We start from the raw sequence: 17380 nt of genomic DNA, 5'->3' as shown, positions 1-17380 counted from the left end.
CTGAGCCCTTTCCAGAAACGCAGGAGAGCCAGCTGGTGCCTGCAGCGATCGCCCTTGGCTTGCCAAAAGGCAAGAGGTGCTTCAGCCGTGGGACAGCTCTGGGCTGTCACTGGTACCCCTGTCCCAGAAGAGCCAGGAGGTTTGGTGGTAAGCCTAGCAGGGACCACAGCCCAGGTGGGATGGAGAAGGCAGCAGCCGGGTCTGGGTCTGCACCGGCATCCCCAGCTGTGACCAAAGCCCCAGGTCTGAGCTTGCTCTTCCTCGCTCTGCTGCCTCTTAAACTGAAAACCTCCATCTCTCACCAGGGATACCTTATCAAGTGCAAGTTCTCCACAACCCTACAGCAGCAATGTTTAAGGATAACCTATAGCTCAGCTGTTCAGCCAAGGGGATGCAGTCAGGGATGACATGGTGGAGACGAGGAGGAAGGGAACGTGTTCCCCACAGCCAAGCAAGGCACCCTGGCTGGAAAAGTCGCTCAGTCTCCCTCAGCCCTGTGTTTTTTACTCCCAGTCTGTCCTCTGCTCTGGCCTCCAGCTGCTCCAGGGCCCTCATGGTGCGGGTGATGCCGAGCAGAGACAAATTGTGGCTGGGGACGTTTCACCCCATCGCTGGAAGGCAGCAATGTACCTTAGGGGAATTTATACCCCGAGTTTTTGAGACTTCTGTTGCGTTTTGCTGAGATTGGCCAATGGGTTCAGAAGTTGTTGACAGGGAATGCACCACGGCTGGCCTTGCAAAGCACCCACGTCAGCTTTTTTCCCTTCAGAAACCAAGCTTTTTAAAAAAAAAAAAAAAAAAAAAGCACTTTCCAGCATAAAGCAGAGTGAAGTCAGGGCTCAGGAATCAGGGTCTTTGTTTCATCCTTGTCTTTTATCTTGGCCTCTGCCTCCCACCATCAGTTCGATCCCTCTGGTCTTCGTGAGCCTGTTCTCTCCCCTCCAGTTAGCGAGAATTACCACATCCATCAATCGTTATCTCAACAGCGAGATTTTCTTCCCAACCTCCTGCCGTTTTGCTGCAAAGCCTTCCCAGCACCTTTCCTATTGCAGCCCGTGGGGCCCCAGTCATGGACTCTGCTTTGCTAATGTCCTGAAGTTATCACTGGGGACTGGCCTGGGTCTCTTGGGACGGGGGGATGAGAGTGGGAATCACTCCCTCTTGTCCTGGGGGATGCCTGGATCCCCTAAATAATATATGGGTCCTGTCTTCCTGGGATGCATGGGCTGGTGTGGCGTGTCCGGAGCATGCCAGCCCTCGGCAAACACTGGAGAGGATGCCCAGAAGCGGGCGGAGGGGGACATATGCTGTCCTTGACTCGCTGGAGGAGACAATTTGGCCCTGGCAGGAAGCTCCCTGGGACTTTTCCATTCCCCCCACCGGTCCCAAAGCACTGGGGTGTCGGTTTTCCCTGCACGAGGCTGTTGGCAGGGTCCGGGCTGGGTGGCTGCGGGCTCTGCTCTCTGATCCACTCCCCTGCTGCCCAGCTTCGGGCAAACACTGGTCTCGCCTCATGCCTTGCCCCATGCCTTGCCCCCCCCTTGCCATAAATAACTTTTCTTTGCCAAACCCCCTTAGCTCAGCGGTTCGGTCTGTCCCACAGCATCCCGGCTCCTCTTGCCACCTCCCTCCAGCAATGGCAGCCCCTCTGCCCTGTCCTCCCCTGCATCACCCCAGCACGTTCCCCCCACGCAGGGAGCAAAGAGCCGATGGGTTTCTTTGCTTGGAGCTCTGGGAAGCCGGTGTCCATCTCGCTCCCACTGCCATCCCCCTGTCCTCTCCAGCAGGGAGGTGATAAACACCGGTGGGGCTGAGCTGGGTTGGGGGGGAGCTTTTGCCGGTGGTACGGTGGAAAACAGGCTGGAAAAAAGCAACAGTTGTTTTTCTGGACAGACTATTGCACAAGGGGGCTGGAACATGGCCGCACTTTCTGGAAAGCCTACCACATGGCTGGCCCCTTCTTCCTTTATCCTCAACCCTCTCGCACACGCGGCTTTGTTTTCCTTTAACACCCAAGGGTGTTTCTCCCCCCGTTAAAGCTCAGCTGTCAGCTGGACATACCAGGCGCTTGCCAACACCGGCGGCAGCAGTCAGGTGATTGACCAAATGTCCGCAGGCTCCCCCAGCTCCCTCATTTCTCCTACCTGAACCACACCGAGAAGCAGCAAGAAACCCAGCCTGGGCAGCACCCTGAGCCCACACTCGCCGCTGAGCCCAGACTGGCCACATAAACCCAGCAGGTGAGGACCAGGGTGGCTTCTGCATCAGCACCGGCTGCCTTCCAGGGCAGGATGAATACAGGCAGGATGACCAAGCACTGGATTTTGGAGAGCGGGTGGGATATTATTAGGAAGGCTCCGAGCACAGCCGTGGCTTGAGGGAAGGAGCGGGAGCGAGAGGGACAGCCGGCACCTGGGGGGTTGGTGTGAACCTCTGGAGCAACATGGGGTCTGCAAAAAATGAGCCTGGTGGTTTTTGGTTCTCTGTTGTGCTCATGGTGTTGCCGGAAAGCGCGGGGATGCTTGGCAAAAGGGCAGATGGTGTTTGGTGCTGTGAAAGGCAGAAATCAGGCAGGGGGGTGAGGGAACCCGTGCCCCTTCCTGCAGGATGTGGTGGCACCGCATCCCCCCGTCCCGCGGCGCTGCTGGCAGCCCCAAACTTGCTACCGTGGTCCAAAGGCACGTTCCCGCATCCCACCGGGAAGCCTAGCCCTCGCCAGCCCCGCTGCTGCCCCACACCATATCCTGGGGGGTGGGCAGGGGGCTGTCAGCACCCTGCCAGCCCAAGATAACGCGACTTCTATCCCTCCCCATAGATCCTGCTGCTTCCTGCAAAGCAGCCAAATAAATCCATCAGTGCAGCAAACTGAATCTTTGCATCTTCTTCATGAGGGACGCAGGGACCAGTCATCAACTTTATGAACATCATTTTCTTTCAGGAAAGGAAACGTAAGATAAAAGAGCTGAGGGTTTCTGCACATAAGGATTTATGGCAGGATGGTTAGAGCTGGATTTCTTGCCGAGACCTGAGCTTTTCGCTCCCAGCATGGTGCTGCCCTGCAACTATTTCTGACTTTGGCTGTAGTCGAGGGAAGAGCAGGAAAGGCAGACCTGAAGGTTCATTGAGGGTTGCAGCTGCTTGCCTGTCTGTGCAAACAGCCTGAGTCTGCTTTGAGCTGTGCTGGGATGGGTGCTGAGCTGGAACTGGTAGGATTTTCCTTATGGCCAAGGCGTTGTGGATTTTGGAGGCACGAGGCCAAAGACTGAAGGGAAATGGGGCAACGGGGCTTTGCAAAACACACCCGCACCTTGCTCTTGGGCTGGGCTGGTGCTTGGTGCAGGAGCTGGCTTTGGTTCCAGGTCAGCTGTTGTACCAAGAGCTGTGGATATACACATCTCTTCAAATTAACAGCTATGTTCTTTTCTCGCCTTTTAATGAACAAAAAAAAATAAATTAGCAGCCCCCTGCAGTGCTTGAAACCCAATTTTGCAGCATGGTGCTTTGGGATGCTCCGGAGAGCTGGGTCCCCCAGAGGGGAAGGTGCTGAGCACGATATGTAAGACCTAAGAATGTGGTCCCATGCTGACAGAGCACTTGTATTTAAAGTGATTTTGCTTTTTAATATCCCAAAGTATTTCTGCTAAGAGGACTCCAGGCATTTACGAGGCATGGACTTTCTCCCAGGGCCGGGCTGTCTGTGTTCTGCCCCCACGTCAGACTCAGAGCCACAACGGTTCTGCTTGGGACAGGATGGAGTAGGCACTAATTAAAGATTAGAGAATTTAATCTGCTTGATTTCTTTTGGCTGTGCTTAGAGTTGGGAATAAACAACCTGTTTAGCTCAGACTCTTTTGACATTTGGCCCTAAATGAGAGCAGAGCAGCGGGTAATGGTACCCAGCAATCAGTGTCCCCCCAAGCCCTGGCTCGTGCTGCCGGCAGAGCTGTGACCTGGCCGGTGCCGATCAGCCTGGCAGGTCCTCGTTACACATACACGATCGTTAGAAAATAAAGTCTGGCTCAGGCCAGCGATGCTGCTGCCATGCACTGGAAGGGAAGGTGGTGTGTTCTGACAGTCACCGGGGAGAACAGCCAGGGAGAGGCAGATGTTTTAAAGTATCTTGGTTTCTTTTTCTGGAGAGGGGAGCTCTCTGTATTTTCCTTCCCCAATATTTTCTGAGTCATCTTCATCTGCAGTGCCTGGGTTGCTTTTTTTTTTTTTTTTTTTTTAAGCTAGGGGAAGAATATTCAAGGTTTCTGGTTTTGTTTTTGACGATACAGATTTATCTGTAATTCCGTGTATTTTTAGTGACGTAAATATCTTTTGGCATTCACGATAACTTGAGCCAGCAGAAGTGATTTATTTTAAGAGTGTCTTGTTTCAGAGTAGCTCAGAGCAGCTCAGTAAGTGTTTGCGGTAACATTTATCTGCTCCGAACGGACAAGCTGCTTCAGAACAAAAACTAAATGAAAAGAGCCCCTTTCTCTTACTGCAAATCTTGCTCCAAGTTTTGCTTAAAAGAAAACAATAAGAGCCTTATCAAATTGTTTTTTTTCCCCCAACTCTCTTCACAAAGCCAAGGTTGCCAGAATTGTGTGTTATGTCAGCTGAGTTTCAGCCTTGGACTGTCTCTGAAGCAATAAATACTGAACTGAAGTCATGTTGCATGCTCTGCTCCAAAGAGGTGTTATGACAAATCTGCTCGCTTTTTGCTTTTCTCCTTTTTTTTTAAGGAGGGGAGGAGGGAAAAAATTAAAAAAACCACAACAAACCTACAGCTTTCAAGGGAGAAATCCTCTTTAAGAGTTGCCGCAACTTAACAAAATGCTAAATGCTTTTATTAACTTCTAGAAAAGCTCTGAAGAGCTGCTTCCTTCCCTGGCTGAAAAGCATTTGTTTAAGTGGCCTGGCTTTGTTCCCTTCACGCCGGTACAGGCTGATAATTGTAGAGTAGAAATTCATCTCCAAAGTGTGTGGTGACGAAAGAATAGAAAAATGGGGGGGAAAAACCAAACACCTTGGGGGAAGGTAAAGGAGTTGCTCCGTGTGCTTTGAAGGTAGGAGTGTTTCTTCTCACCCTTCTTTGCCTTCAACCCACGTCATCCCACTCCTCCAGGCGAAAAACAAAATGGGCACCTGCGCTGAGTGCTTGTTTGCTTGGTGGTTTAATTGCAGCAGGAGGAGCATGAAGGGGAAATGTAAGCAGCAGAGCTTTGGCTCTTTGTTGCAGGATGAGGAATACGCTGCATTTCAGTGGTTAAAGCTCCCAGGTCGGGCTCTAAGTGCTGGCTCTGGAGGAAAGGCTGAGCCTTGCCCTGCTTGCAGAGACCCTGGAGCAGCCTGGCAGCTGGCTGCCCGCGATGGGAAACTCCAGGTTTATTCCTGGCGTGGGCAGGGAGGTACCACCATCCCTCTGCTGTTCTGTGTCTCCTGGTTAAGGAGGGGGTGATGGTGCTGCCCCGGCCCCAGCAAGGCTTGGGGTTGGCAGAGGTGGTGTCACTCACCCCGCAACACATCCCGGGGGCTTTGCTAGAGAGGAACAGATCTTCCAAAGACGTTATTATCTACTGCACTGGGGTTTTGCTAGCAAAAGTAGGATGCAAAACTCCCCAAGCTGTGCTGAAGCTGGAGGAACAAGGAGAAAGTCACCCGTGCTAACGGGGCAGGGAAACGAGGGCTCTGCACACCCCTTTTTGAGGGCTGCAGGAACATGGACCAGTCCTCAAAAGGATGATTTTATTTTTTCCCCATCCCTTTCAGTTTGGGGTCTGGAGTACCTTCCTCTGCTTTTACTGCCTCAGTAGTATGAAGCCAGACTGCTTCTCCAGTGTAAATATTAGCTCAGCTGCCCTTTTGTCTTCCTCAGTGGTTATGGGATTCCCCTGCCCGATGTCCACCAGAGCAAGAGCCATCCATGGGCTTCTTGCAAAGAATAAAGTGAAGGACTGGGTGTTGCTGGGTGCTTTCAAGAGAAGCCAGGGTGCTGCTGCTGAGGCAGTGTGGCACAGATGTGGTCCGTGTCCACGCTTTTCCTGCCTTACTGTTTTAAAGCCAGGGCTTGTTGCTGTCAAAACCAAGGAGGAATTTCTCTCAGGGGCTAGAATCAGGAACGGATCTCTTGCTGGATGCTCCTTCGGGCTGTAGCAGAGAGCAGGGCTGGAGAGCTCAGGGGAGCCAGCGCTTGGGTGCGAACCATCTCGGTGCTGGTTTGACATGTCCTCATGCCATGTGTTAGCACGGTGGAGGAAACGCTCCTGCTAATGCTCTGGTGTTAAATGACAGGGAATGTCACAAACTGAGGTTTCTTCAGAAGATGCAGAAAATGTTGCTAACCCCATCAGCAGCGTTAAGAGGCGAGGGACTGCCCAGGGACGTGAGCTTGCAGAGGCTTTATTAATAAACCTCCTTTGCAAGGAATGTCCTAGCTTGGGAAGGACTAAGACCATCATTAATGCTGTCTTGTAAGGCAAACTGGGGCTGTTTCACAGCAAGGGGTGTCATTAATACAGCGTATTAATAACCTGGCATTACCGGTCCAAGGAATGCCCTGATCCAGCTGCTTTGACAAGGCCACCGCATTAACTCGATAGCTCTTCTCGATCATTCCCCTCTGTTTCTTTTGCACCCAAAAGGTCTAAATTGGGTCTCTTCTGGACAGTGCCAGCCCCTGGGGCACTTAAAGATCTCATCCCACCCGGCTGCTCCCTCCTTGCCCGGCCCTGGCTGCAGCGGGCAGTGCGAGGCCAGGCTGTGCTCCCAGCCCTGCCAGGATGCCGGCACGGATGGTGGCTTTGCGGTGGCTCGTCCCCCTTTCTCACACTCCCCGATATCCTCTGTTTTGCAGATACCATCGCTGAAAACCCGGAGTGGGTGTTAACTGGCCCGGCACGCTATGTCCCAAACTTCTCTTCTGATCCCCCTTCGCTGCTACTAAAGGGGAGTGAGATTCCCCCCCTCTGCCTTTCACCCAGCACCATGGTGGGACAGAGCCCCCTGAACCCCGGCGAGAGCAGGACCGCCGTCCTCCTGGAGCCCTTTGTCCATCAGGTGGGCGGCCATATGAGCATGATGAAGTACGACGAGCACACGGTCTGCAAGCCCTTGGTTTCGCAGGAGCTGAGCTTCTACGAGTCGCTGCCCTTGGCCATGAGGCAGTTCACGCCCCAGTACAAAGGTAAGGCATGATGCTGGGGAAGGAGCTAAGGGCTGGAAGTGTTGTCGCGAGGATTAGTCCTGAGATTTGGGATAAGGGGACTAGTGGCAGTGCGGGAGGTACCAGCTGGCTCGGTTGGGCTGGGTCTGAGCTGTGGAGCCCCATCACTAGCGCAGGTTTTGCTGAGCAAGGATGCTTCCCGGGTGAGAGTGTGCGCAGGAGCAGGTCTGTGAGACTGGGAGGGTTTCCTGGGTCTCTGTGACTGGGGGGACTCTCTGATGTCTAATAAGGGGGACTCTCTGATGTCTAATAAGGGTTGAGAGCTGGCTGATGGCACCAGGAGATCCTCCTCTCTGCCCATCCCCTTGCTGCCATGGTCAGCTTTGGTAACACTGGGGAGTCCTGTCATGTCAAATAGGGCTGACATTTGTCTGTTCTTGAGGGGGACAGGCATGAGAAGACGGAGGCTGAGCACATGAACATGATATTCTCCCAGGCAGCCAAGAGCCTGGGCAGCGCAGGAGTGGGACAGAGAGAGTAAACACAGAAAAAAACACAGAAAAGGGGACAGGAATAGGATGAGGTTTCCCAACAGTGTTTGCTTTGAGGATTTTGCTGATCATGGCCCCAGATAAGCTGGTCTGATGGCATGCAAATGGCTACACTGAATAGGTGCAGGAAAGCAGGGACTAGGAGAGTCTTGTTCAAAAGAGGGTTCCCAAGATCTGACACATTATGTGCTCTGTTCAGCAGAGCTTTGAATTAGCATCCCCTGGTAAGAAAGGTTTTCTGTACCAGGAGCAGAACTAAGGGTGCCTTTGTCCCACGTGCGTGGCCCCATTGCTCCAGGCCTTGGTTTTAAAGGAGGTGAATGTCTGTGTCAGAAGCCGAGAAGTCGGTGAGGGCAATGAAAGGGTCAGGGCTGGCACTAGCACGAGCTGGGGGAGAGATCCTTGGGGCCACCATGAAACATTGAGCCTGAAAAAACAGCCGAGGGCAAAAACCAGCCCAAGCATCACTTTTGTTGGGTGCTCCACCTTAGCCAAGCCCTGCTCCCCCCAGCGTTCCTGTGAGCACTGGTCCCAGGGAAACCAGAGGTACAGACCACTTAACTTCTTAAAAATCAAATCCAGGGAGCTGTCCTGCCACAAGTGAAACGTTCCCGGGACAGGGAAGAGCCTCCTGCCTGCCCCTCTGCTTGGTGCCCCCCATCACTGCCCAGTCCCCCCCTTCAAACACCTCCCCTGTCCCTAACTCTCCTTGCCCTGAACCGCTTTCCCAGCTGAATTTCTCAGCTTAGCTACTGAAAAGCAGCACTTGGTGTCTGGGGGGGGGGGGGGTGTCCTAGTCTTTTTTTAAGACATCCTCCCTCTCTCCCTTTCTTATTCCCTCACTATTTCTGCTTTTACTGCCAGACTTGTGCTGCTCATAAAGCTCCTGACCCTGGATCTTTGTGAGAGGCGAGAAGCTCAGCTGTCGTGTAAAAACTTAAAATATCTTTTGGTCCTTCAGCGTTAAAGAAAAGAGCTCAGAGTGTCAGCCACGATTTCAATGTGCTTCCAATCCAATCTTCCCTTTCGCAGAAAGTCAGGGGCCTTTGCAGATTTATGGGACAATATTAAGAAGATGCTTAAGAATGAAAACAAGTCTTCCTCTAAGCAATTTTCTTTAGCCGGGGCCAGGGTTCAGTGCTGGAGAGCTGGGCCCTGCTCTGTCTCTCTAATAAAGATGTTAAGCAGGCCCAGCTTATCAGTTCAGGGGTGGCCCGGTTATTAATACCTTTTTGTCTTCTTTTTCTCTTCTGTTACAAGTCCCAGTGAGTTTTGCGATGAGGGGTAATTAAATAGCAATTCTTTTCCAATTTGGCATTGGGCACACACACATTTTTTACTCTGATTATAACTGTCCCAGCCCTGAATGCCAGGCAAATTAGAGGTGGAACATTTTCCCACGAGGGTGATGGGGGGGATGAGCATCAGGGGGAATAATCCTGAGGTCTTCATCACCCGTTCACACGTGTCTGTGTTCCTCATCTCTATTCTTAGGCTGCCGGGGGGCGGCTCGGGGACCATTATGTAATGATGACATTATGTGCAACGTTGATCAAATGTCATCATTCAATCTAACACCAAGTCGGCTGCTTAAAAAATGTCAACCGCTCGCTTAACCATTTCAGGCACGTTGGTGACCTTGGGACCAGCTTTTCCCCACCAGCCCCTTGCAAACCTCTGCCTGCCCCGAGCTGAGCTTGCAAGGGGATGCTGGACTTGTTTTCAAGCCCAGTTCTGCTCAGATTCCTATTGCCCGCGGCAGTAAATAAATGCACTTGTAAATTTAAAAATAAATCCATGAGGGTAGAGCAACATAGCAAAATGCTCCTGAGGATCACTGGGATGCCACTAGCATGGTGACAGCACCCATAAATACCCACTGGCTGTCTCGCTGGTGCTGGACAGGAGAGGCATTGTGGCTTTGGTGACACTAAAAGGCCAGCAAAGACAAGTACCTAAATACACCTTTGCTACCAGATAGATGTTTTCTTGTTGCAATAAAAGAGAAGGTCAGTAGCCATGTGTTATAGATTTGTTTTGCATACATAGGTCACTTGCAGGACATATGCAAAACCCGTATGGAAGCACACCAAGAAACAAATGTATTTTTCAGACGTAGGTTTTTGAAGACAGAGTTTTCAACAGGAAGGAGTGAGAGGATCACATTCCCTTGCAATTTAACTGCTCATTCTTGCCTTTGAAAATCTCCCCATTAATTTTCATATTAATGTAAGATACTTAAGAACTCTTAGTTTCATGCTATATATAACATTTTTAGGGCCAGATTGTCAGCACTATGTAAATCAGCACAGCTCCATTGACTTGCAGATATGTAACTGGGACAGTTTTTAAGGTTACAGGCTGCTGTAGCGCCATAACTGAGGCACAGCGCTACATTTGGAATCGAGGACTCCATTCGCCTCACAGTGACTTTTTAAAAATAAAAAGGCTTTGATTTAGGCAAAAGATACACTGGCTTTTTTTCCTGCCTACTTCCCTTGAAAATTCAAAGCAGGCATCTGAGCTGGTAGGAATTTTGCTTGCTCTCAGGTATCTGTATATGGATTTTTTACAAATGGGACTCAGTGAAAGATCAGGTGGGTAATGTCGGAGCCTGAGGAAGACAGAGCTCCCTGTGCTCACCATCACCATGAGCAAAGGACTGAGATAGATAGCTAAAAATATTACTTACCCCCTAATTAAGGTTTCCAGCCCCCCAGCTCCCTTGGCAGAGCAGCCTGTGTATATTCCTCCCCCATTTCAGTGCAAAATTAGCTGATTTAACTGAGCCTGTCATGGCACACTGTTCGGATTAATGCTGATTTTACAGCAAAAGTGAACAGAAATGGTTGTGGTACCTGAGCAGAGGGGCTGTACAGAGGGCAGGAGGGAAGTGCATCTGACTACAGCTGGAGCTGCAGGGTTTTGGGGTGCAGGACCTGGGGAGGAATGGGCACCCCGAGTCTAACGGAGGTGGCCGGTGACTGCAGACACACAGGGCTCCTGCAATTCAGGTGGTGAAAACCTCCCTCAGTCAGCAAAACTCAAGCAGGCGGGACTCTGCGCAGACAGAGAGGGCAAATCCTTGTGTCTGTGTTTACTTACTATAATCTCACTTTAAATGGAGAAAAGAGAGTTTGCATATTTATTTGCTTTGGCAAATTTACTTGGGAGAACAGAGCTCCCTTGTTTGTAAAGCTGCCGAAATGCATCTCCCCGCAGTGCCCAACAGACCAAGTGAGGATGCCCTGGGGAAGTTGGATAAAATCCAGCTCCACATATTGCTAACGGGGGCTCTTTCCAGTGACGAGTTTTGCTGGTCCAACAGTCTTGCCCGTCCTCTTTTGGATCTGCCTTACTGCAGCTAAGACTTGAAAGCAGCAGGGTACGACTCATGCGGCTGGCATCCCCTCGGAGCCCCAAAGGGCGATGCTCTAAAATTGCTTCTGCTGCCATGAGAGGCTCAGACAGGCCTGACAGAGGGCTGCAGGAGCGGGACTGTGGTTATCAGCCTTTCCCAGAAAGGTCAGAGCCGTCTGCTATGCCAGTCACGGCCATTCCTGCTCTGTCATTTGAGACTGCGGAGACAGCCGTCCCCATGGCAGGGATGGGCTCAGACTGGGTTAAACATGTGATGGGCTGAAAGGCATTTGAGCCCTGCGATTCCTGTTAGAGTCAAGGAAAATTGCAATGCTAAAATACACAATGATGTTTTAAGCACTTAGGGTGGAAAGGAATAATCTCCGGTCACGGTCACGTTGCCCCTCGTGTTGTGAACACCGGACATGTGAGGGTCTGGTCCCCCTGTGGGCAGTTTGGGTGCTGGGCTTCGGTGCTTGGGGAAGGACACGACCATGACAATGTATGGGCATCACGTATGCGGGCAGTGCTGCCAGCCCATGCCCATGCCTCTGCCCTTGCTCATGGGGGCTTTCCAATTAAAGGAAGCAGTTGGCATGCTGGTTGTCTTTGGAAAATTCCTTGTCCCCAACCCTCCCTTTGCTTCCTGCCAATGAAAATAATTTCCAACCTTGCCCTGTCTTAAAAAGTAATACCTAAATCCTTTGTCATAAATAAGCCAGGAGCTCCCGGTCCAACACAGGGGTCTTTGCTGGGTCACTTGTGGTATAGCAGAGAGTGGAGAGATGGAGGACGAAGGAACATGATATTCAGAGGAGGCAGGTTTCAAGCCAAGCTTTGAGAGGACAGCACATTAGAAAAGCCTGAGGCTGTTTTCCAGGGTCTCAGACTATTTATTGGCAGTTATTGGGCCTCAAATCAGAGTGGGATCAGTGTGAGAGGCCACCGAAGTATGAGGAGGCAGCTGTCCTGCTAAGCACCAGCCCTTTCAGGAAGGCCGGACCACCTCAGGTTGGTGCAGATGGTGGCCAAGCCTGTATGGTAACCCCCAGGTGATTCTCATTCTCATTCAGTTTTCCCCCTTTTTGTCCAGGCATCGTTTCCGTGCACCTCAAAAAGGACAGCCTCGGCAACCTGACCCTGATCGCCAGCCCCAGCCTGCAGACGGAGAACTGCAGTCGGCTGGATAACGCCATCGGCGACTCCTCGGTGACAATATGGCACAAATGCAAGTGGGCTGCCAGCACCGGCACCGGCAGCGAGCACACACTCGTCAAGTGGAGTCACACGCAGGTCACCAAGACCTTCAAAGACAGGTGAGAGTCTGTCCTGGGTGGGATGCTCCCTGTAATCTCCTCCTGGTCCTCACCTGCCGCTTTGGGTATGGTCTAACTGGGATGGTTTTGTTTGCACGACTCCTGGTTTAAGGCAAAAAAGCCAAAAGCAATGCCTAGCCAAGGTGAAGAAAAGCAAAGCCCAGCCTGGTGGCTTCATGGTTCATCTCTTCCCCAGCTTACGGATAGAGCGGCGCAGCTTTGGCTACCGCTGCGATGCTGTTCCTCAAATATGTGCCTCAAACTCTGCTTTAAACCTGTTTCCTCGGAGCGCAGCATGCTCCAAAAGGAGGAGAGGTCCCATGAGAACAGCCATCAAGCACACAGCACGTAATGCCCTTCTGCTGGTAACCAGCCAGAAGTAGCAGCCTCGAGGTGGTTCGATCCTGTCCTCGTCCCAGGGGAGAGCCGTCTCTGAAAGGCATTGCGGTGCTTGCAAGCACACCGCGACCTTAGGGCTTGCAGAGGCTTTCCGCAAGACATCTTTCATCTCAACTGGTTCAGAAAAGACCTAGGTCAGCTATGACTGAAGGGTGCAATATTGCTACCGTGAAACTGCTGCCCTCGGCGTGATGGGAGTTACGGTTTTTAGATGAGCGAGACCAAGGAATGACCCTCCAAGGAGAACAAATCTCATCGCTCCTTCCCTCCCCTTCTCGAAGCCAGTCCCTCTAAATTGAGAATCATTCCTATTGTTGGACAATTTGCCTGTGTTGTGCCCGTTAGGTAGATAAATAGAGATTCCTGGTCATTGGTGCTATGAACAGCGCTTTTCGTAGGGGTCAAGCACGCTTTGAAATTATAATGAAAGAAAATATTGGCACCCAGCAATAGCTGGCTTTCTGAAAATTACTTTTACGGAGTAACAAAGGATCTCCGCAGGTTGGACATGATGAATATGTTTCCTTTGAGAGTCCCTGAAAATTTACCTTATCAAGTTTGAGGCTCTACAAAAGAGGAGAGGAGAGAATATTCTCTTCTGGAGCTTATAAACCAAACGTGTACTTTTGTGTGTTTTGTCTAGCTGCCCGGGGAAGATGCTATTGAGGACAGACCTTCAGTACCGCACAGATTCACTTTTGGAAGATGCAAATGGCAACCAGCCAGAAAGAAACAGCTACAACCCCTGGGGACTGCACTGTCACAGGCAGCACCTGAACCGCATGTCCTCCAAGCATAATGAGAACAAACTTCATCGTATCCTTTTTCCTCTCTCCCCTCCAGCACAGTCTTGGCTACAAGTAACAGCTTGTAATCAGTGTATGTTTTATTGCAGGGGTATGCATCCCTCCCCTGCCCAGGCTCTGGCAAAATACAGAATATAGTTGCTCTGTTATCTTCTCACACTGTTAATAAAAAGAAAAATAAGAAAAAGAAAAAAAACCACTTCCCATAAAGGGTATTCAGCATAAGTCAAGGATCCCCTTGGCATACATTTAAAAACACAACTATATAGGAATTAGCAGCTGCCTCGCCTTTTATTTTCCTATTACACTTCATTACCCACCAGTCATGTGAGTAATAAGTTTAACAACTTCCCCCACACCCACTGGAGTGAGTACAGCACTGAGGCAAGGTGTTGGATTGACAGCCCAGGGCTATCGTGTCACTAGAGAACAGAGCTGTTGGTGCTTTAATTGGTAGGACTGTACTACAGTAAATTAACTGAAATTGGCAGCAAGGGGCCTATAGCAATGACATGTTGGTAAAATTGGCTCAGAAAGTCTCATTACAGTTGTGAGCTATTACGGAGAGCGTCAGCGGTTGCTCTGATTTAAGACCTCTTTCAATTAGAATTTAAAAGTATTGGGTTTCCCTTAACTCATGTTCAGAGTTTCTATTGCTTGAAAATGTGGTATCAAAATACAACTATCCCTGCATCCTGGACTTAAAGATGGGAACCCGGCAGCATGGTGATGATGCCTCGGAGGAGAAGAAAGCCCGGCACATCAAGAAGTGTGAACAAAGCACCTCTGCGTCTCTGGGCGTTCGCATCTGTGGGATGCAGGTAAGATGAAGCCTCGGTCTTTTTGGTGTTTGCCCAACACATGGCTTGAAACCAAGCAGGAAATCTAAAAGGACTCTTCGTTGGTGTAAATTGAAGCAGTTTTATTCTTACCTCCCACCAAATATAGGCTGGAAGAACTGGCGCCCCTGCTGTATGTCCTGTCCTCAAACAGGAGAGGATGCTTAGGGAAGAGTGTAGAACATGGCACAGATAGGGTAACCCTTTCCCCCTACCCCTCTTTGACTTCTGGAGATTTGGCTGCTTTCACAAGTGGTGGCTGCATAAGCATCACTCCACACCACTGCCACCAGTATGAGCAGCTGGAACCAGTTTACCCCAGCTGAGAATCTGCCTGTACATGAACACAGATGCCCCTCTCATGCTCAGCTCTTGGCTGCTGCACAAAAAAGAAAAACAAAAAAGCATCCCGTTGCCTCGCTCATGCCTTCCCAGAGCTATCTCATCGTGTCACCGCAAGAGCGAGGGGTTTATTTTGTGCTAAATATTGTGGTTCCTTTTGCTCAAAATCCGTGCCCTTCCTTCTAGAAACTGAAACCATGCATTTGTTTCACTCACACTTCTCAAGCAGGTTTCAAAATGTTGTTCTGCTGTGCCTGCAGGATAATTATGAGAATGATGATTATAAAGCACATATATAGCAGCATAAACACTCGGTGTCAAACCCTGTGTCCCTTTCTGGTCTCCGACATCCTTCTGTTGAGCAGATTATCCTTTAAATTACAACTGGTGTGTGAGCTAATTCTAAATTCACTCCCTCATTTCTTACTCAGTGTTACCAGAGCCTCACATACAAATTTCTGTCTACATCTTGTCTCTCTGTGTTTAAGAAAACAAGATTATTGCTACCCGTGCATTACGTATTGCGAGAAGGTACAAAGCTGGGGTATTCCTGTACTACTGCACACTCCTACCATAGCCGGAGGGAAAATGCTGTAAATCACTAGTGACGCGGATATGACTTACAGCTATTTGGGTTTCACAAAGGGGTAATTTATAGCAGTACAACAAGAATCTGCACTAGTGGTTTAAATTGAATAGTTTAAATCTCCAGAAAAGACAGGAGGTGGGATTCAGCGAGAAGCCTGCAGAACATTGCCAGCATTCCCAGATATTGCTAGACTGCAGAGGAGCTGTATCCCATTCCTCAGCTTGGCTCTGAACTTTTTAGATTAGGGTGAAATCTAGAGCCTTGGGAAAACTGAACAACTGAATCTGGATTGTTGCTCTCTTTCCTCAAGGTTTACCAAGCGGACACTGGCCATTTTCTCTGCAAAGATAAGTATTACGGAAGGAAACTCTCACCTGAGGGATTCAGGCAAACCTTGCACCAGTTCCTGTGCAACGGTAACCACCTCCGAACAGATCTCCTGGAGCCCATCATCCTGCGGCTAAAAGCTCTCCTTTCTGTCATTAGGAAGCAAAGCTCTTACAGGTTCTACTCCAGCTCACTTCTCATCATTTATGATGGACAGGAGCACAAGGAGAACACGGCACCCTTGGATAATCACCTTCACTTCCAAAAAACAAACTGCACCATGTCACACGGCCCTAATCCCTCCAGAGTTGATGTCCGGATGATAGACTTTGCCCACACCACTTTTAAAGGCTCCAAATGCAATCACACCACTTATGACGGGCCAGACCACGGCTATATTTTTGGCCTGGAGAATCTCATCAAAATCCTTCAGAATATCTCAGAAGGAAAATGACAAATTCTGTGAAATAGCCTGGATTTACTAGTGACCGATAGCCCTGAAAAGTACCGCATTGGGTCAGCTGTATGGGACCCTCGCAGCTGCTGGATGTCACGTGCACGGTTTGGAATGAGAGCATGGACAGCTTGCTAGGAAAGTGCAAAAAACGCTACGTGCCATTACTGAACTCAAGCGTAAAAAGCAAAGAGCTGAAAGAATCTGTTCTGTCTGCAATCAATCAGAAGATTTATTTTCCTTTCTTGTTTTACTGCTGTCCTTGATTTATTTGTGAGCCAAAAGAAAGCATTACTTGAAAGAGTCTTAATGATAAAACAGGACCTGCTCACCTCTACGCTTGTGAAACCAAGCAGGCAAAGGAGATATTGTGCATTTGAGTGAGACTATTAAAATGAGCTGGCAGGTCTCAACAGATTGCAGCATTACTTTCAACTCATGCTCAACGCTACGAGCTGAACAAAAAGACACAAGCAGGAGAGAAAAATGCACACCCTGACATTCACACTCTGCACGCCCAGTGCTGCAGGACAGTCAGGTGTTCTCCGTACAGTGCGGGTGTTGAAACACAGGGTACGAGATGCTCCAGAGGTTCTGTGCTGCTTAAGGTATAAAAGCAGGGGTACCTCAGACCAAGAACTGGACCTCGCAAAGGTTTAATATCCCTGTGGGATTATAACAGGGCATGTTTCAGAAACCTTCTAAACAAGGGGCTCTGTAGGGGCTGGAAGTACGGGAAAGCAATGATTCTGTTAGATACCAGTCACAAAAAATGTTCACGTCAAGGTATTTGTGTTTAAAAAAAGAAAAAAAAAGTCTGAGACTGAGTCAGGGACTAAACATTAAAGGTCACCTAGAAATTCTTTGATACAAATATTGTGTGTGTGTTTGAAGGAGAAATAACAAAAGACTCAAAATAATGTTTACAGCTTTTTGTGGACAGATTTTATTATTATGGAACAAACATAATTCCTTCCTGCATGGTGTGGGAAACCTGAAAGAGAAGTCCTTACACAAGGAATAGAGCTACAGAACCCCATTACTGGGGAGTGGGGATATAAATAAAATTGTCTAAGTAACTCTCACCTGTTGTCTATCTCTTTTTCACTTCCGCAGCATCCTTAAGTTACATTATCTTTTGTTTAGGGCTGTATGTTTTGAAGAGAGTCGTTATTTCCACAGGTTTAAACACCAGATCTCAAGGGAGACTCCTTCACTTGTATTTTATTGCATACAGCTGGTGA

At 49.6% G+C, this 17380-nt stretch overlaps 1 protein-coding gene across 1 annotated transcript; it reads left to right on the top strand.

The window, feature by feature from the left end:
- The first annotated feature begins 2063 nt into the window (after positions 1–2063).
- Positions 2064–17221, top strand: IP6K3 (inositol hexakisphosphate kinase 3). Its single transcript, XM_069771393.1, has 6 exons — positions 2064–2240; positions 6845–7174; positions 12158–12380; positions 13423–13595; positions 14231–14406; positions 15666–17221. The coding sequence occupies exons 2-6, from the start codon at positions 6976–6978 to the stop codon at positions 16134–16136; spliced, it is 1242 nt and encodes a 413-aa protein (XP_069627494.1). The 5' UTR covers positions 2064–2240; positions 6845–6975; the 3' UTR covers positions 16137–17221.
- The last annotated feature ends 159 nt before the right edge of the window (positions 17222–17380 follow it).

Source organism: Haliaeetus albicilla, chromosome 26 (assembly GCF_947461875.1).
Source record: "Haliaeetus albicilla chromosome 26, bHalAlb1.1, whole genome shotgun sequence".
NCBI lineage: Eukaryota > Metazoa > Chordata > Aves > Accipitriformes > Accipitridae > Haliaeetus > Haliaeetus albicilla.
The sequence above is the reverse complement of the archived record's forward strand: the minus strand, read 5'-3'. Positions and strand labels throughout refer to the sequence as shown.